We start from the raw sequence: 21664 nt of genomic DNA on the forward strand, positions 1-21664 counted from the left end.
AGCTAAGGACTATTAAAAAATACTTAGACATAACATCCTTTGATTAATGGACCCTGGACTACTGCAACATCGTCTACCTGGGTATCCCACAAAAAACAATAAAGAAACTGAGATTAGTGCAACACACTGCAGTTCGCTTAATCTTCGGACTGAGAAGAAATGACCACATTAGCTCTTACTACAAAAAACTGCACTGGCTACCAATAGAAGCGCAAATACAGTTCAAATTTGCATGCATCTGCTTCAAACAAATCTGGGGCCTCGCATCTTCCTACCTGCAAACACACTTCACTCTACACAACCCCACACGAACAACCAGAAACAAAAACATCTTCGCCTATCCAAAAATCACTGGCTGCAAATACAAATCCTTCCTTGACAGAACCTTCATGTTCCAAGCTAACAAACAACAATCCTGGCTGGGAAACTACATAAATAAAACCAGTCAGACCTACAATGCATTCTGAAAATCAATCAAAACCACTCTGTTTGACAAATTCATCAACTAAACAGACCGACCTTCACTCACCACGCTTTTCCCCCTATAAACCCGAAGCAATCTCTCAGGTAACCCCTCTCATTTCCCTCCCCTTACACACAGTGCTGCACAGAGGCACAAAGAATAAGAAAACCTCTAAACCTACATAGACAGCCTTCAGGGACACTGAGAGAGACAAGATACCCATATGAAACACAGGGTACTCTCATGCCACTGACATCACTGTGCAGCAATTTGCCTTCTGTCGACCCATAACGGCAAAAAACCGAGATTGGGCAGCTGAGCACAGGGCAGAATCTCTTTCTTAAGCACCGTGAGGCATAACCGTACAGTCGCAATTAAAATAGTTAAGTCTTTTCAAGCAGAGAGAGTGGGGAAACATACACACAAGGTATATCACCGCAACAGTGGCAAAAGCTGTTGAAACACTCCTGACGCGTAGAACCCCAAAAACAGGGAAGCTGTGGGATAGTGACCTAAGTAAGCTGCAGAATAAACTCCGTGAACGCTGCGGTGCTCCCACTAGCGCTGGAGACCCAAGCGCATGCCTATTTAATAGCGAAATGAGCTGACTATCAAAAATGCATTAAAAACCTACCCAGAGCCAACCATTAAAATATTTTTCACACTGTCATGGTATAAAATGCTTAAAATAAACATTGGAGAGAAATAAATGAATGCTGCTTCATTCTCAACTTAGGAAAACAAGCACACGCCTCTTGCGCTCAGTCAGGAACCAGCTATGGGAAGAACACACCCGGAGCCGTCCAAATATTTACCTCCACCTGGCTGCGGGAACTGCCAAGCAAAGTCAGCCTCGGGGAGAAATCCCACTACCGCTGTGGTGCTGCTGACAGAGTATGAAAACAAGCGCATGCCTACAATACGCGGGAAGGCACTAGTTCTGTCAACGGAGCTCTCTATCCATACACCCGAAGCCCTTTACTTAATAAACTTCATACAAATGTAAATTTACTTGTCAGTCACTGAACCATTTCCACAACTCTACAAAATATAGCATTTGATAAAAAACATATTCCTTCTATAGACTCACACCGAACCTGCATCTCCACCAGAAACCAGAAAAGAAGTGCAAATAAAGCACAGTTACTTACCGTAACAGGTGTTATCCAGGGACAGCAGGCAGATATTCTCACATGTGGGTGATGTCATCCACGGAGCCCCGATGCGGACAGCTTTTCAAGCAAACTTGATTGAAGATTTCAAGTTTGCTAGTGCTGCACCACGCATGTGTGTGCCTTCCTGATCCACTAGAGGGCGCATCCCCTCCTCATGGTCTTCAGTTTAGATAGCTAGCAAAGAAGCCAACCTTGGGGAGGCGGGCAGGTTGTGAGAATATCTGCCTGCTGTCCCTGGATAACACCTGTTACGATAAGTAACTGTGCTTTATCCCAGGACAAGCAGGCAGCATATTCTCACATGTGGGTGACCTCCAAGCTAACCAAAAAGGGACGGAGGGAAGTTGGCAATTCAAGAAAACAGATTACGCAAAACCGACTGGCCAAACCGGCCGTCGCTCCTGGACAGAGTATCCAGACAGTAGTGTGAGGTGAAAGAATGAACCGAAGACCAAGTGGCAGCCTTGCAAATCTCCTCGATAGGCGTTGACCTGAGGAAAGCTACAGAATCCGCCATCGCTCGGACTCTATGTCCCGGGACTCGACCATGCAGCGCGAGACCAGCCTGAGCGTAGCAAACCAGCAGCCAACCAGTTGGACGAGGTGCGCTGGGAAACAGGGCGTCTCACCCGAGTAGGGTCGAAGGACAAAAACAATTGAGGAACCGTCCGATGAGACTGAGTGCATTGAAGATAAAAAGCCAACGCCCTCTTACAGTCAATCGTATGACGCGCCACCACGCCAGGATGAGAGTGGGGCTTCGGAAAAAAGACCGGAAGAACAATGGAACGATTGAGATGAAAGTCCGAAACCTTCTTGGGCAAAAACTTGTAATGAGTACGCAGGACCACTGCGTCCTGATAAAATACAGCAGAAGACGGGTCCGCAACCAGAGGTTGCAGCTCACGGACTCTACGAACAGACGTGAGACCAACCAGGAATACCACCCGCCAGGTGAAACAGATCAAAAGAGCGTTATCAATGGGTTCAAACGGAGGTTTCACCAATTGAGCCAGGATCACCCTAAGATCCCAAACCACCGGAGGGGGCTTGAGCGGAGGATGAACATTGAAGAGACCCTTCAGAAAGCGGGAAACCGTCGGATGGACGGAGAGCAGCTTCCCATCCAGCGGCCAAGGAAAGGCAGCAATCGCACAGAGGTGGACTCGGATAGATGTCAATTTGAGACCAGACCAAGACAAGTGGAACAGAAAATCCAGCACTGAAGGGAAGGAGGCAGAGAGTGGATCCATGCAGTGCTCAGCACACCACGCAGCAAATCAGGAGCATTTCTGGGAAAAGCATTGCCGAGTGGAGCCCATACGAGAAGCCTCGAAAATATCCCCACCGACTGAGAGAAACAGAAGGAGGGAGGCACGTTGCGAGGAACCAAGCTGATAAGTGTAGAGACTGCAGATTGGGAGGCAACAGAAACCTCAACACTGAGACAGCAGAGAAGGGAACATAGGTAGAAGCAGAGGCTCCCTGACACGCTGAAGGAGCAGGGAGAACCACAGCTGTCAGGGCCACAGAGAAGCCAGCAAGATCATGGTGGCGCAGCCCGACAGGAGGTGCATCAAAGATCTGAGAATCAGAGTAAAGGGAGGGAACGCATAGAGGAACCTGCCCATCCAATCGAGAAGGAAAGCATCCACCTCGATGCGAACCTGGGAGAACATCCTCGAGCAATATCGAGGCAACCAGTGAGTGAGGGGCGAAGCGAACAGAACTATCTGTGGGGTTCCCCACCGAACAACCACATGCTGCAGAGTCTGAGAATGGAGCGACCATTCATGCGGCCGAGAAGGGCGACTCAACGTGTCCACCAGACAATGCTGCTCGCCCCGGAAATACACCGCCCAAAGAAATAAGTAGTGGTGTAACGCCCCCTGCCAATGACGAAGGGCTCCCCTGCAAAGTAACAGGGAACCTGTACACCCTGGCTTGGTCACAGAATACATCGCCACCGGGATCTCGGGACGCACCAGGACCCCGAAATCTTGCAACCAATAACGAAAATCCACCCCGGCATTATAAATGGCCCGGAGCTCCAGCAGATTGATGCGGCTGCGACGGCCCGCACCCGACCAAAGACCCTGAGTCCGAAGGCCGTCGAGGTGCACCCCTAAGCCTATGCCGAGGAGTCCATCGGCAGAACCTTCTGATGCGGGGATACGAAGAGGTGGCCCACCAACGAAACAAGCGTGTCAAGGAGGGAGGCACCACAATGTGCTTGGAATCCGGATCCCGATCCTGCCACCACTGAGATGCTCGGGTCCAGCAGGGAACACGAAGATGAAACCAGGCAAACATCGGGACATGAACCGTGGAGACCCATGATCCCAAAAGGATCAACATCAGCTCGGCCGAGGCCGAAGACTGCGGAGACACCAGCTGACTCAAGCGCAGACAGGCGGCCTGCCGAGGCAGAAAAGACCGGAGGCGGACCGAGGACAGAGGGGCCACCTTCCAGCATAAACAAACAAGGGCCACCCCCCTGAGGCCTAGCCAAGAAGGAGCGCAGACAAACTGGGTCCAGGTCCGCCCCGATGGACTCCCGAGACTGGGGCGGGCAGAGTCTGAACCACTCCTGGACTAGAACTAGTGCAGGTCACGAAGGGCCTGGACCAGACGCAGATGGGAGGATGGGAATGCCCAACCGACAGAAGCGAGGCTATACTCCCGGTGCGTAGACACGGAGACACCCCTCCCAAAGGGAGGGGAGGAATCCCAGAAGGAGAGCAGCCCGGAGGCTATGCGAGAATAGTCAAAAAGACGGCCAGGAGTCGCCAAAGCCGGCGACTGGACCATAACCCGGCGCTGCTGCAGCTATTGCAGCTGCTGTGAAGGAGGCCGAGAACACAAGAAAGGTATCCGGATGGCCCCTCCGGAGAAGGAGTCCAAACCACCAAGGCAGACGGGATTCAGCTGAAGACGTCCCGATAGGCGAAGGACCGGTCGCGTTCTGAGAGGCGGTTAGTGGCCACCGCAAGAGAGGCCTCAAGAAGCGCAGAACTCACGCAAGTAAAAGTGGCGAGATGATCCTGGAGGTTCGGATCCTCAGCCACACTCTGCGCCAAGCGAGATAACGCATGGCAGGAGCAATAGAGCCGGAGCAGGGAGAGAGTCTCTTCCAGGCAACCAAACTCCATACTACAAGATTCCATCACGGCTGCCCGGAATGAACCGAAGAGAAAGCGGGGAACCCTTTCGAACAGGAGCCGGAGACGCCGAGGCACAGAGCCCCAGACGACGTCGAGACACTAAGCCCCCGTCAATAACGGGGCGCAAACCCGCAGTCGACGCCGAGGCCCAAAGCCTCAGCCGCTGCCGAGATATAAAGCCCCCAGCGACGTTGCGGCACCAAGCCACAGTCGACATCGAGACACAAGGCCACCGCCAACCAAAGGGCAAAGCCCCAAGCGACGTCAAGTCACAAAGCTCCAGTCGACGGCGAGACACGAAGCCTCGGCAACGACGAGGCACAGATCTCCAGCCTCAGTCGACGTCGAGGCACAAGCCTCAGGAGCCGTCGAAGCACAAGCGTCAAGTGACGCGGAGCACACGGCCGCAGCCGACGTCGAAGGTACAAAGCATCCGTCGACGTCCGAGACACCCAGCCTCAGTCGACATCGAGACACCAAGCCCCAGTCGACATCGAGGCAGAAAGTCGAAGCACAAAGCCTTAGACGACGTCAAGGCACCAAGCCGCCTCCTACGTCGAGGCACAGGGCCTCAGGCGGCGGTGAGGCACCAAGCCGCAGTCGACGTCGAGGCACCAAGCCGCAGTAGACGTCGAGGCACCAAGCCGCAGTCGACGTCGAGGCACCAAGCCGCAGTCGACGTCGAGGCCCAAAGCCACAGTCGACGTCGAGGCCCAAAGCCACAGTCGACGTCGAGGCACAAAGCCTCAAATGACGTCGAGGCACAAAACCCCAGTCGAGGTCGAGGCACAAAGCCTCAGTCGAGGTACGAAGCCCCAGTCGACATCGAGGCACAAAGCCCCAGTCGACATCGAGGCACCAAGCCCCAGTCGACGTAGAGGTACCAAGCCTCAGTCGACGAGGCACAAAGCCTCAGTCGACGAGGCACAAAGCCTCAGTGGACGTCGAGGCACGAAGCCCCAGTCGACGGCGAGGCACGAAGCCCCAGTCGACGGCGAGGCACGAAGCCCCAGTCGACGGCGAGGCACGAAGCCCCAGTCGACGGCGAGGCACGAAGCCCCAGTCGACGGCGAGGCACGAAGCCTCAGTCGACGTCGAGACACGAAGCCCCAGTCAACGTCAAGGCACGAAGCCCCAGTCGACGTCCAGGCACGAAGCCCCAGTCGACGTCCAGGCACGAAGCCCCAGTCGATGTCCAGGCACGAAGCCCCAGTCGATGTCCAGGCACGAAGCCCCAGTCGATGTCCAGGCACGAAGCCCCAGTCGACGTCCAGGCACGAAGCCTCAGTCGACGTCCAGGCACGAAGCTCCAGTCGACGTCGAGGCACATCGAGGTTCAGAAGTCGGCACCGTACCAATGAAACTGGTAATAAAGGTGCAGCAGTGCGCTCCATAAAGGGCAACCTCAAGATGAGTATTCCCATGAAAGGAGACACGCTTCGAAGGTCTCGTAGAGGCGGGCACGACTGCACTCGATGCCTGGAATGCCTGAGACTCAGCCGGTGGCATTACCGAGGTAACGCAACTAGAAGAACAGAAAGAAAGAAAGAAGACTTACCAGGGATCGAAGCTACTCAGTCCGATTCCAACGAAGGAAAAATGGTCCTGGCCATCCTGCTCACACGAGGTGAGCCCAGAGAGAGGCCAGGGAAGAAGAAAATACAGCTGCAGCCAAATGAGGCCTAGCCGCATGGCTGAGGCCCAAGAAGGGCCTGCCGGTGGAACCAGCAGAAACACAATAAAAAGTCCTTTTTTTTTTTTTTTTGAAACAAAGAAATACACGATCAATCAACAAACGCACAGCGACTCCCTAACAAAATAAAGAAGCCGCGGTGCTAGAAAGGCACTTATAAGAATGCAGAGAAGAGAGACAGGGCTTTCTGGCTCCGCGGAAAACTAAGAACTGAAGACCATGATGAGGGGATGCGCCCTCTAGTGGATCAGGAAGGCACACACATGCGTGGTGCAGCACTAGCAAACTTGAAATCTTCAATCAAGTTTGCTTGAAAAGCTGTCCGCATCGGGGCTCCGTGGATGACGTCACCCACATGTGAGAATATGCTGCCTGCTTGTCCTGGGATAAAACATATACAGTCAAACCTCGGTTTGCGAGTAACCCGGTTTGCAAGTGTTTTGCAAGACGAGCAAAACACTTAGCAAACTTTTGACTCGCAAACCGAGTGTTGACTCGATTTGCGAGCACTCCCCCCGATAACCGGCATCGCTCCCCCCCCGCTCGCAAAGGTCCCCTCGCTCCAACCGGCACCCCCTCTCTCCGTGCGAACCGGACCCCCGCCCAAACAACTTAAACTTACCCCCCTCCCCCGTCTGGCACCAGCATGTAGGCACAGATCGTGCCGGTGCCTAGAAGATCTTCCGGTTTCTGCCTGCCTTGAGCAATAGGCTTTAAGATCGAAAGAAAAAACATATACTTGTAAGAACTGTTGTGTTGAACTGAAAAGTATACACTGGAAGCCTAAGGAATTGGAACATGTGACAGCCGCCATGAAAAGCAGAACCATGAGGTTGGAATAAGGAGAAACTAGACCTGAAGAACTTTGTAGAAAAAAATGCAGCCCTCCAGTGTATTGGAAAATCAAGAGAAAGAAGGGATGAGAATCCCTAACTCCACTAAGCGAAGAGAACACTTTGAGAAGAATCAGAAGGACTGCATAAGATCCCAACTAGACTCTCTGAGAAGAGTCTGAGCGCAGGGTAAAAATAGTGAAAACCAGCCGTATGAAAAAAATTCAGAGAGCAAAAGCTCTTAGAAGTACATGAAGAACTGAAAAAATGGAAACACAAATCTCCATTGAGAAAAAGAAGGAGATGAAGGTGAAAACAATTACTGAGACGTGACTAGAAAGTTCCACCTAGTCCCTTGATTTCAATCAGATCTGAAAAACAGATCTGCAAGAACAGGTACTGAAAACAGACACTGTACGTGTAAGTAGAGAAAATGAAATGCGGCAACATGGAATGTGTGAACAAATGTATGCCCAGGAAAATCATTCAGGTAATATATGAATATAGTAAGCCTATTTGATTAACCGATCCCTAGCCTTGTCCACTCTGCCCAGAAAGACAGAGGCCTACACACTGGCCGGTAGAAAGAACTCCACCAGTAGGGAAAGCAATGTTACTTACCGTAACAGTTGTTATCCAGGGACAGCAGGCAGCTAGTCTGCTGTTTTGGGTTCTTTTACTCATAATTGTTAATTTTCGGCATGTTTTCTTGTTTTTCAAAAAAAAAAATATTTTTCCTTCCGTTCGACCGGGCAGGCCACATGGCCGCAGCCCCACGTCTTCGACCTAGCGGTGGAGCTTTTTCGGCCTATGTCCCGGTCTATCACCGGTTTTAAGAAGTGTGTCAAGTGCCAGTGCGCGATTTTGCTGACGGATCCTCATCGACACTGTCTTCAGTGTCTCGGGCCTCAACACCTTCCGAAATCGTGCCGGCCTTGCTCCACACTTACAGCACGTGCGTTCAAGCGTCGCTGCGTCTTGTGGGAGTCGCTGTTCAGCATGAAGGCTTCATCGGAGCTGACCTCATCGAAGAGCGCCAAACCTTCGACTTCTGCCTCGACTCTTCCGTCTTCCACCTCTGCGGCCCCGAGTCTCCTCAAGCCTGCTTCATTTGTGCCGGCTTCGATTCCGCCGCCTGCTGCGGTGCCTTCCTCTGCCTCCTCATGTCAGGTAGCTAAGCAGCCCATTCCCCCTGTGGTACTCAAGGTGCCCAAGGCCTCTAAGTCCAAGCACCTGGGTGCCAGGGATCCCGATGTCCATGCAGGAGGTCCCTATTGCGGATGCGGATCCCTCCTTGCCGGCTTCGTTCCTGACCTTGCTGGAGAAGCAGTTAATCGAGCTCTTTACCACTATGGGGCCGAAGCTTCTCTCCCAAATCCAGCCTGGGCACGCGGGGGCCTCCACGTCGTACACTCTCGCTACAGGGAGCCGAGTCTCTGCGAGTGTCTGGTCTGGCATCGATGCATGCATCGCAAGGAGCAGAGTCTTTGCCCATGTCTCCATTAGAACCGATTCACTCAATGCAAGGAGCAGAGTCTTTGCGAGTGCCTCCGTTGGTGCGAAGAAGAAGGCTTTGACTTCGTACGCAACTGGACGGCGTTCTGGGGAAAAAGCAAGTACTACAGAAAGGATGGACTACACCTCAACAAGGAAGGAGCAAGAGTATTGGCAGGCAACATGAAGAAGGCCATCGAGAAGGCTTTAAACTAATAAATAGGGGAAAGCCGACAGTCGACCACCAGTCGATGGCACGGACGACAGGATGCCCCAATGAAGAAACCATGGGCTACTACTCATACACAGGAGGGGATGATCTCACAGCAAATAATAATAATAATAACAACTTATTCTTGTATACCGCAATACCATGGAAGTTCAATGCGGTTAACAATAGAAGAGACTGTACATTTACAGCGATGATACATATTACAGTGTTGTTACATTTACAGAGATGTTACATAAATAGCAGTAATAAAAAGGCATATACTAAAGAAGAGACTGTACGTATACAGCGATGTTGCATGTTATAGCGGAGGTACATTTACAGTGATGTTAAATGTGAGGCAATGAAAAGGCAGGGCAATTAGATAAAACAGAGATTGTGAAAGAGAGGCCATAGTGGCTTGGGAGGGGGGCGTAGTCAGAGGGAATGGAGGCATGTCGAGGTCAGGAGGGTGCAGGGAAGGAGGGAAGGCAGCGTTAGCGGAATTTGTCGAAGAGGTAGGTTTTTAGTGACTTCCTGAACAGGTGGTAGGGCGGGGAGTTGGAGATGAGGGCGGTAAGGCAATTGTTCCATTTGCCCGCTTGGAATGCTAGGGTTCTATCAATGAATCTCTTGTAGAGGCAGCCTTTTAGAGAGGGAAAGGTGAATAGGTGGGCGTTTCGTGTGCGAGAGGGGCCTGCTATTTCAAGGTGCTCAGACAAGTAGATTGGGGAAGATCCTGTAAGAGTTTTGAAACAGAGGCAGGCGAACTTAAAGATGATCCTTGCCTCTACTAGGGGCTAACATGGTTGTATTTTTTGAGATCATAGATGAGGCGGACGGCCGCATTTTGGACTGTTCTAAGACGTTTGATGGTATTTTTAAGGAAGACAAGGCAGGAAGGGACAACTCAGACACAGGAGGGGATGACCGTACAGCAAACAAGGGAGACAACACTGGAGCGGTTAAGGATACCGTGAAAGAAACAGTAGAGACAAAAAGGTAACACGAAGAGAACTCAAATGTATGTATACGAATGCTAGAAGTCTAGGAAACAAAATGGGGGAACTAGAGACAATAGCAAGACATGATAAGTTGGAAATCATTGGCATAACAGAAACATGGTGGAATGAAGAAAACAAATGGGACACAGTACTACAGGGATACAAACTATATAGAAGAGATCGAGTAGGGCAGAAAGGTGGAGGTATTGTCCTATATGTTCAGGAAGGAGTAGAATCTGTTGAAGTGGCTACGACAGAAACGAAAGAGAAGCTAGAGTCCCTCTGGATCAAGATTCCTGGCCAAAACAGCGCAGACACGAAAATTGGCCTTTACTATCGTCCCCCAGGACAGGCGGAGGAAACTGACTCAGAAATGATAGAGGAAATCAAACAAGAATGCAAGACGGGCAATGTAATAATATTGGGAGACTTCAATTTCCCGAGGATAGACTGGAAACTAGGAACCTCCAACTGCGGTAAGGAGGCCAAGTTCCTGGAGGCGCTAGGGGATTGCTTCCTGGAACAAATGGTAAAAGAGCCGACAAGAGGCAACGCCACCCTGGACTTGGTACTAAATGGCCTCACGGGTCCGACAAAAGAAGTAGAAGTTACGGTACCGCTGGGGACAAGCGATCACAATGTAATCAGCTTTAAGCTTGACATCGGGAATAGAAAACGTGCCAAAACCTTAAACTTTAAAAAGGGCAAATACGATCGCATGAGAGCCATGGTGAAACAACGACTCAAGAAAAAGGTGGACAAACTTGAAATGGTAGACCAGGCATGGTCCCTACTGAAAATACTATCACAGAAGCACAAAATCTCCACATTCCGAGGATCTCCAAAGAGGGGAGAACAAAAGGTAAGGGAGAACCGGCATGGCTTACCAAACAGGTGAGGGAAGCCATAAAAGAAAAGAAGGACTCTTTCAAAAAATGGAAGCACATGAAAACAACCGAAGCATGGAAAAAACATAAAGATGATCAGAAGAAATGTCACAAGGCGGTGAGGGATGCCAAAAAGGACTATGAGGAAAAAATAGCACAAGAGGCCAAAAACTTCAAGCCCTTCTTTAGATACGTGAAATGGAAAAAACCCGCAAAAGAGGCGGTGGGACCCCTGGATGACCAGGGAAGAAAAGGGTACATCAAGGAAGATAAACAAATTGCAGACAAACTAAATTCCTTCTTTGCGTCTGTCTTTACGGAGGAGGATACCGCAAAAATACCAGAAGCAGTGAAAGTGTTTAGTGGAGTAATAGAAGACAGCCTCACCACAGTTGAAGTGGAGTTGGACCAGATATACTACCAGATCGACAAACTTAAAAGTGACAAATCCCCTGGACCGGATGGAATTCACCCGAGAGTCTTAAAGGAATTGAAGGTTGAAATCGGAGAGTTATTGCAAAAACTTGCCAACCTGACAATCAGAACTGGACAGATACCAGATGACTGGAAGATAGCGAACGTCACGCCAATCTTCAAAAAAGGATCGAGAGGGGAACTGGGCAACTACAGACCTGTGAGCCTTACGTCTGTCCCTGTAAAGATGGTTGAAGCACTGATCAAGGATAGCATAGTCCGGCACCTAGATACACACGACTTGCTGAAACCCAGTCAACATGGGTTCAAAATCATGTTTAACGAATTTACTTCAAATTTTTGAGACCGTGAACAAGCAAATTGATAGTGGAATGCCGGTGGACATAATATATTTGGACTTCCAGAAAGCATTCGACAAAGTTCCACATGAAAGACTTCTCAGGAAACTACAAAGCCATGGAATAGAGGGAGATATACAAAGGTGGATAGGCAAATGGCTGGAAAACAGAAAGCAGAGAGTGGGCATAAATGGGAAGTTCTCAGACTGGGAGAAAGTGACTAGTGGTATGCCCCAGGGCTCGGTACTTGGGCCGATCCTATTTAATATTTATATCAATGACCTGGAAGACGGAATATCCAGTGAGATCATTAAGTTTGCAGACGACACAAAGCTATTCCGGGCAATCAGATCGCAGGAGGATAGCGAGGAACTCCAGAGCGACTTGTATCAGTTAGAGAAATGGGCAGAGCAATGGCAGATGAAGTTCAACGTGGAGAAATGCAAAGTAATGCATTTAGGTAGTAAGAATAAGGAACACGAGTATAGATTGTCAGGTGCAACTCTGGGTAAGAGCGAACAAGAAAAGGATCTGAGTGTACTGATAGAAAGGACCCTGAAGCCATCGGCACAATGCGCGGCAGCTGCAAAGAAAGCAAACAGAATGTTAGGCATGATAAAGAAAGGAATCACGAGTAGATCAAAGAAAGTCATAATGCCGCTTTATAGAGCAATGGTAAGACCACACTTGGAATACTGTGTCCAACATTGGTCTCCCAACCTAAAGAAGGATATAAAACTGCTGGAGAGGGTGCAGAGACGAGCAACGAAGCTAATAAGAGGTATGGAGAACTTGGAATATGAGGAACGACTCAAGAAACTGGGACTGTTCTCCCTTGAGAAGAGGAGGCTGCGAGGGGACATGATCGAGAAGTTCAAAATGCTGAAAGGCATCGATAAAACAGAGCAGGAAAATAAATTATTTACATTGTCCAACGTGACACGGACAAGAGGACATGGTTTGAAGCTAAGGGGGGACAAGTCCAGGACAAATGTCAGGAAGTTCTGCTTCACGCAGCGAGTGGTAGATGCCTGGAATGCTCTCCCAAAGGAGGTTATTAAGGAATCCACTGTGCTAGGATTCAAAGACAAATTAGATGCACATCTCCTTACGAGAGGCATAGAGGGATATGGGTGACTAAAAATACATCAGGTGTATACCTGACTGGGCCTCCGTGTGTGCGGATCGCCGGACTCGATGGACCATGGGTCTGATCCGGAGATGGCAGTTCTTATGTTCTTATGCCGGGAGCCGAGTCTCTGCGAGGGCCTCCTCCGGACCCTTTGCCCTCAATGCCAAGCGGGTGCCTCGAGGTGCTTCTACCCAACCACCTCTGCTTCGATCCACCGCTTCCAGCCCCATCCACTCGCTGGAAGCCTCGACGGTGCCTCGCTCGCCTCGACGGTCGAGGCCTACTTCCAGGCACAGTTCTGGCCATCGATCGAGGCATTCTTCGAGGCATTCCTCGAGGCATGACGCGCCTCGTCAGAAGCAGCCTTTCCTCGACTATTCGCCTCCAGAGTCTTCACCTCCTCCTATGCCGGAGCTCGAGGACACCTTGGGATCTTTTTCTCCCTGCCAATCCCCGGCCTCGTTGGATCCGGAAGCCTCGTCGTCCTCGAGTTCTTCTCGAGGTCCTGCTCTGGCTGACCAGCTGTCTTTCTCCTCTTTCCTCCAACAGATGGCTGTGGATCTGGACATTACCCTAGACACAGGGTCCAAATTTTCCAAGGAATATCTGGAGACGTTGCATCTCCCTCAACCGCCTGCTGAGTCCCTCCGGCTTCCTCTTCATAAGCTGCTGGACCAGACCTTCATGCGCTGTTTTGAGACACCTTACTCCATCCCAGCTGTTCCGGGGAAATTGGATGCCAGGTACCGCACGGTCCACCATAAGGGATTCGATGGGGCCCAGCTCTCTCATCAGTCTCTTCTGATGGAATCCTCATTGAAGCGGTCTCACCCCTCCCAGGTCTATGCCACCGTTCCACCTGGCCGGGAGGGCAAGAACTCCACCAGTAGGGAATCAATGGTACATGCTGATTGGTGTCAAAGGCATGTCAAAAAAGTTCCTGTAACTAACATGGAAGGGAAGCAAATAAACCTTGAGTAAAGAACTACAAATCAAAGAAAAGAAAATCCTTAGTGAAGGAAATGACTTTACAGAATAAACTTACAAAGGAATGCAAAGCACAGACAATTCCCTAAGGGATCTGTAAAAAATTTATCTCTCACCCTATGAAAGAGAAACATGTAGGGTAAAAACATCCACCCCTTCAGAGAGATAAGGAGTGTTGTTCCAAAAAACACTCCTACCCTCTCAGAAAGTCAAACCCAAATTGTACAGTCAGGGAGTCGATGTCGAAGGCAGAATACAGCTTAATGACTGCAAGGCCTTCTCATACCGAATCAACACCGACACCAATAACTTCAAAGAAGACCGGCGTAACAATATAGGAGTCATCAAAATCATAGGAGACTCCTGTGAAAATGCTACCGGTATCAATGACTCAACTGGATCAGCACCAAAAGAAATGGTGTCGACATGACTGAAGACCCAAACAAATGGAAACACAGGTGAACATGTTGATGTCGACAAAGTTAAACTCCGACATTGACATGGGTGTCAATATGGATGACAACATCGAGCATGGTCATCGACATGGGTGTCGATATGGACATCGATCATGGACCAGGAGTGTCGATATAGAATCCGACATCAAGCAAAGATGTTGACATCGATCATAGACGTCGACATTGACATAGGGGTCGACAGATATAAGTAAACATGTCAATGCCGCAGAAGGGCATAGAGAAGGTAGAAAGGGACAGATTCTTCAGCCTATTGGGAACTACAAGAACAAGGGGGTACTCGGAGAAATTGAAAGGGTTCAGGTTTAGAACCAATGCTAGGAAATTTTTCTTCACTCAGAGGGTGGTGGACACTTGGAATGCGCTACCGGAAGATGTGATAGGACAGAGTACATTAAGGGGATTTAAAGAGGGATTGGATAAGTTCCTGAAGGATACGGGGATTGAGGGATATAGACAGAGGTAGAGATAGGATCATGAAAGGGTATAGATAGAAGAAAGATGGGGATTAAAGAGTTTTAGACAAAGAATCACTTACAGGTCATGGACCTGATGGGCCGCCGCGGGAGCAGTCTGCTGGGCGAGATGGACCCCTGGTCTGACCCGGCAGAGGCAACTTCTTATGTTCTTATAAATGAAACACTGCTGAAAAGAAGACACCGGTACCAATGGCTGCAACGTCGGTACCATTGTGCTACGCTCCAGAAATGAAAATGCCGGTATCAAGGCACACAGCACTAGCAGAGTGGAAAAAAATGATTCAGCAGGAAGAAAAGGACACTGGTACCCTTGGCCCATGACCGGTACCATCAGTGTTGCTCCACGCTTCCAAGATGAGGATGTCCGTATCAAGGCACTCATCGACATCAAAGCGGAGCCAGAGATGGGGTGGAAAAAGGTCGGCAGTAACTTGACTCACTGCTACAATGACCAAGGTCGGCAGGATTAGACTCACTGCTACAATGACCTGAAGCCCAAGGAAGAAAGTTGCACCAACTTACCAAGAGATGATCAAGCCCATCGAAGTCAGTATGGGCTAGAAGAGCGGTGCCGGAAATACTCTGGGCACTGGATTACTGACGTCGGTTGGTGCCAGACTTCTGGCGGCGCCAACGGGGAACTGCTTCTGAAGAATCCACATGAAAATGCACTGAAGAAGAAAAATCAAGGGAAGAAAATATCAGCAAGGCCGAGGTCCCGACATTGCAAAAATCACAGAAGGATGCCGATGAAGACAAATTCCACAACAAAACAACCGAGCAGAGGAAAATTGAGCAGGAAAAACCAGCATGGAACAAGAGCCATGAAGTGGGGAGAAAACAATATGGCGATCCATAAAGCCCCACCAAGCCAAACCAATGACAGTAAAAGAAAAAATAAACTATAAATGTTCAGTTATTTTTTATTTTTTTTAACTAACAAGAAAGGAAAAGAAGAAACTGACTAAAAAGTCAGAAAACTGCGAGAGCGGGAAGGCAGTGAAAAGAAAAAAAGTTGAAACAGCTGTTGAAACGTGACTTCTTAGCTCCATGGAAACTAAGAAACTGAGGGCCCGCGTGCCTACGTCGGGCAGGAAGACACTCGCGCATGAGCGGTGCGGGCCATTGAGAACTTTCTAAAGTTATTAAAATGGCAATGCACTTAAAGTGGTCCGTACTGGGGCTCCGTCGGTGACGTCACCCATCAGTGAGAATATGCTGCGTGCTTGTCCTGGGATAAAATATGGGTTATCACATCTGCTGAGTTTGTGCAGGATGTTTTGAACTGTATTCTGAGTGCTGTTGGTAACCAGTGCAGCTTATGAAGGCAGTCAGCTATTGCATCACATTTTCTTAAGCAGAAAATCAGCCTGATTACTGCAATCTGTGTAGTTGTTTGGTACCCAGACCTGCATATAGTGAGTTGCAGTAGTCCAGTTGTGAGAGGATGAGCAATTGCACTCTGATGGCAAAGTGGTGCTTGGAGAAGAAGGGTTGACCTGTCACAGTCTTTTCATGCTTTAGAATGTTTTTTTCTGAGACAATAAATTTGAGATGACTAGGCGAGTGCAGAGTTTTCAAGTTTCAAGTTTATTAGGATTCTTGATTAATCGCTTAATCAGACTTCTAAGCGATGTACAAATTAAAATTTACATTTTTAGGTAACAATACAGTAAATAAAAAAAGACAAAATTACGCTCAATTTAACATATTCATAACATTAGGTAAGGGGGAAAGAAATACAAATCTTAAAGTAAAGAGAGAACATTAAGGGAAAATACAAGAGGGTAACAAAATAAATATGATACAGATAGCATGGGGTTAGCTGGATAATAAAATTAGTTTGCAAAGGCATCCTTGAAGAGGAATGTAACATAGTAACATAGTAGATGACGGCAGATAAAAACCCGAATGGTCCATCCAGTCTGCCCAACCTGATTCAATTTAAAAATTTTTTTTTTTTTCTTCTTAGCTATTTCTGGGCAAGAATCCAAAGCTTTACCCGGAACTGTGCTTGGGTTCCACCTGCCGAAATCTCTGTTAAGACTTACTCCAGCCCATCTACACCCTCCTAGCCATTGAAGCCCTTCCCTGCCCATCTACCACCAAACGGCCATATACAGACACAGACCGTGCAAGTCTGCCCAGTAACTGGCCTTAGTTCAATATTTAATATTATTTTCTGATTCTAAATCTTCTGTGTTCATCCCATGCTTCTTTGAACTCAGTCACAGTTTTACTCTCCACCACCTCTCTCGGGAGCGCATTCCAGGCATCCACTACCCTCTCCGTAAAGTAGAATTTCCTAACATTGCCCCTGAATCTACCACCCCTCAACCTCAAATTATGTCCTCTGGTTTTACCATTTTCCTTTCTCTGGAAAGATTTTGTTCTACGTTAATACCCTTTAAGTATTTGAACGTCTGAATCATATCTCCCCTGTCTCTCCTTTCCTCTAGGGTATACATATTCAGGGCTTCCAGTCTCTCCCCATACGTCTTCTGGTGCAAGCCTCCTATCATTTTCGTCGCCCTTCTCTGGACCGCCTCAAGTCTTCTTACGTCTTTCGCCAAATACGGTCTCCAAAACTGAACACAATACTCCAACTGGGGCCTCACCAATGACCTGTACAGGGGCATCAACACCTTCTTCCTTCTACTGACTACGCCTCTCTTTATACAGCCCAGAATCCTTCTGGCAGCAGCCACTGCCTTGTCACACTGTTTTTTCGCCTTTAGATCTTCGGACACTATCACCCCAAGGTCCCTCTCCCCGTCTGTGCATATCAGCTTCTCTCCTCCCAGCATATACGGTTCCTTCCTATTATTAATCCCCAAATGCATTACTCTGCATTTCTTTGCATTGAATTTTAGTTGCCAGGCATTAGATCATTCCTCTAACTTTTGCAGATCCTTTTTCATATTCTCCACTCCCTCTTCGGTGTCTACTCTGTTACAAATCTTGGTATCATCTGCAAAAAGGCACACTTTTCCTTCTAACCCTTCAGCAATGTCACTCACAAACATATTGAACAGGATTGGCCCCAGCACCGAACCCTGAGGGACTCCACTAGTCACCTTTCCTTCCTTCGAGCGACTTCCATTAACCACCACCCTCTGGCGTCTGTCCGACAGCCAGTTTCTGACCCAGTTCACCACTTTGGGTCCTAACTTCAGCCCTTCAAGTTTGTTCAACAGCCTCCTATGAGGAACTGTATCAAAGGCTTTGCTGAAATCCAAGTAAATTACGTCTAGCATATGTCCTCAATCCAGCTCTCTGGTTAACCAATCAAAAAATTCAATCAGGTTCGTTTGGCACGATTTACCTTTTGTAAAGCCATGTTGCCTCGGATCCTGTAACCTGTTTTTAAGTTACTTTTAAATTTTCCAAATTCCTTCTCTTCCCTTAAAAATATAGGGAGGGCATTCCAAATCTGTGGCGCAGTAACTGAAAAAATAAATTGTCGTCTTGTATTTATAATTTTCAATGTCTAGGATGATACCAACTACTTGCAAGGTTTCGTATATTTGGAGGTTTGTGTCTGAGGGTAGGTTTGGGAATGGTTTGTAGTGGTATATGGAACCAGAGAATTTGTTTTTTGATGTGTTTTGTTTGAGTTTGTTGTAGGTGGAACAGTTAAATATTTTGCTTAAGCAATTTTCAAATTTTCTGGGATATTGGTGGAGGCTGGGTCTAACTGTATGAGAAGAAAGATATTGTCTGCATATGTTAGGAGGTGTTCATTGCTTTAAAAGGTGCAGTTACCTAAAGAGCTCATGAATAAGTTGAAGAGGACTGGTGACAGAGGAGATCCTTGACAGATACTTCCAGGTACTGGAGCATGAACTGTTTTTCCATTCTACTTATTCTCTGCTGGTTAGGAAGGTATGGAGCCAGTTGAGTACTGAGAATCCAATGCCAATCTCACTGAGTTTTAACAGAAGATCATGATCTCAACGTGTAATTAAACTCTGGAATGTGGTGAAAGCAGTTAGCATAGCAGGGATTAAAAAAGGTTTGGATAATTTCCTAAAAGAGAGGTCCACAGGCTGATAGCTTGGAGAAATCCACTGCCTATTCCTAGGAGAAGCAACATAAAATCTGTTTTACTTCTTGGGATCTTGCCAGGTACCTGTGACCTGGGTTGGCCTTGTAATTTAAAAGTGAAATTGGGCAATAGCATTCCAGCATCATAGGATCTTTCCAAGGCTTTGGTATCAGTACTACTACTATTTATTATTTCTATAGTGCTACCAGATGCACGAAGCGCTGTACATTAAACACGCAAGAGACAGTCCCTGCTTGAAAGCGCTTACCATCTAATTATGACAGACACAGTGGACAAAATGGTGGTGTTGTAAGAATGTATTGAACGTTGTAAAACGTATCACATTAGTTTCTCACATTTTTATAGAATTTTCTAAGGAGTTCATCAGTGCCCAGAGACTTATATAATAGACTCTGATAAATTGCTCAGAGCACTTCCTCTGCAATAACTGGGGCATTAAGTATGGCCCTCTATTTGCAGTAATTGTACACTAAACTATGTGTCATTACCTAGACAAGCTGACTGAGGTGGAAAACATAATTGCTCAAAATAAAATTACATGCATATTCATTGCAGATATCCTGAAAAACTGGTAAAATTAGTGCAGATAAAAATTGACAATCCTTTCTGAGCTAAAGGGAGAATGAGAATATTAGATATTCTTACCACTTTCCATCGGTCCTTGACCACATAGTTGACTGGTAGAATGTCAGCCTGCTCTCCTCCCCCACTCATGTTTGTCTCCTCCTTGATAGCCGATGCCAGGCACTGCATTTGCCAGTCAGACAAGATTTTGTTAGAAGATTTTGTTGATTTAAATGAGCCATTTATCTAGTGGGAAGTGGAAAAAATACAGACAGTTAATGAATGGTATAATATTGTATCATTTAGAGCAGTGTTTCTCAATATGTGGTATGTGTATCCCTAGGGGTAGGTGAGCCGCTTGTGGGGGGTACGCGGCACTGCACGGGTATCCCACCCTCTTCCTCATCAATTCAATTGTCGTTGCCGCTGGAGATCTCATACCCTCCTTCCTGCCCTCCAGCTGCATCGCCAAAGCCGACCCAGAAGGCCCATATCAGAGCTAATGTCAGGTCAGCCAGACATTCTGGTTACCTCAACAGACCTTCCTGCCTTCAGCTGCACTTGTTTGCAAGAACACGGGCAGCGGCTCTTACACACTGCACTTGGCTGACCCGGAAGCTTTGTAAGTCAGCCACGTGCAGCATGCAAGAGCTGCTGCCTGCGTCCCTGCAAAAAAGTGCAACTGAAGGCAGGAAGGAGCAGCCCAGCTGGACGGCCCTGAAGGGAGCAAGTGCAACCCTGGAGTGAACAAATAAGGGAGATGGGATATCAACATGGGACAAAGGAAGAATGGATGAGGAGGAGCATGAATTTGAGACATAGGCTCAGGCTGGAAGGCAGGGTGGGGGGCACGAACTTGGGACACAAGGGAGGGAGAAAGGGCACTAACTTGGAACATAGGAGGCTGAGTTACATTAATAAGAGCTCTCGAAGAGTACACTTGTATCCCTCAATAAAATCCTGTCATTACAAAAGGTTCCTCGACAGAACCTTTTCTTTTCAGGCGGCCACACTGAATACATGGTTTGCCAAAATCGCGTTAGAAGCTTCCTCTTATCTTGATTTTAGAAAACAGATAAAAACCCAATTATTCAATAGACTGGCAACCTAATATATATCTTATTACTTACTTATAATTTTTATCTCATTTTAAATTGTTTGTATCTTCCCACTGTAAGCTTTTAACTTTGCCAAAATTTTAGATGATTTCAATTTTAAATATCTATTTGTACTGTATGTATAATGATTGATTGATGTGAACCGCCTAGAACTCCCGGGTATGGTGGTATATAAAAATAAACTATTATTATTATAGTGATGGAAGGAAAGATGTGGCATGATGCTGGAGAGTGGTGACAGAAGGAGAAATGTTGGGCATAGGGCTGGTGGGCAGTGGTGAAATATGCTGCACATGATCCAGGGGAAGAGAGAGAGAAAAATGTTAGATGTTGCAGTACAGGGAGTGGGAGAGATGCACCCTGGATCTCTCTCTCTTTCCCTACTACCTTTGCAGCAAGGGAGGGAATGAGAGAAGGGCAGGAGGAGAGAAAGGGAGACATATTGCCAATGGGGGTGGAGGACAGAGGAAAAAAAAGCTGGACTCGTGGAGGGACAGAGAGAGATGCTGGTTAGGGAAGGGAATGAGGTCCAGAGGAGAGAAAGTGTGTAGAAGGCAGAAAGAAAAAAATATTGGATGCACAGTCAGAAGAAAGTGCAACCAGAGACTAATGAAATCACCAGACAACAAAGATAGGAAAAATTATTTATTTTCAATTTAGTTTTGAGAATTTATATCAGCTGTCTATATTTTGCATTATATTTGTCCATTCTTCTATAGGGTCATTCCATGCCAAGTGAATCAGGAGCCCACACTCGACCCCTTTGAAATCCAACCAAATTTTACAGGGGAGTTGTCCAGGGTCTCAAATTAAACTCTGCAAAAATTTTTGGATCTATCTCAATTTGATCAGGAGCTAGCCAAGCTTTTCAAGCACAGAGACATGAATCTGCATACAAATATTCATCTTTGTCCAAGCTATGGTATTCTCAACAATGTCATAAAGATGTGAATATTGGACAGTAATTACGATAAGTTAAGAAGAAAAACTGTTTCCTTCAAATTATGGGCTATAGAACAATACTGTATATACTGTGGAAAACAAATCAATCGGTACTGGAGAACAAACCTAAGCTTACCGTGGAAATTAAGGCCTAGATTATTTTAAAAAACACGTTAAAAAACAACAGGCTGCTATCGCTGCCATTC

At 47.6% G+C, this 21664-nt stretch overlaps 1 protein-coding gene across 1 annotated transcript in view; it reads right to left on the reverse strand.

Moving 5' to 3' along the window:
- TTBK1 (tau tubulin kinase 1) overlaps positions 1-19638 on the reverse strand; it is a 542632-nt gene extending 522994 nt beyond the window's left edge. The window contains exon 1 of the mRNA XM_033936268.1: positions 19480-19638. Coding sequence (XP_033792159.1) covers positions 19480-19587 — 108 coding nt within the window. The 5' untranslated portion in view covers positions 19588-19638. The remainder of the gene's footprint in view (positions 1-19479) is intronic.
- Positions 19639-21664: the final 2026 nt, after the last annotated feature.

The sequence above is a fragment of the Geotrypetes seraphini genome, chromosome 3, assembly GCF_902459505.1.
Source record: "Geotrypetes seraphini chromosome 3, aGeoSer1.1, whole genome shotgun sequence".
Taxonomy (NCBI): domain Eukaryota; kingdom Metazoa; phylum Chordata; class Amphibia; order Gymnophiona; family Dermophiidae; genus Geotrypetes; species Geotrypetes seraphini.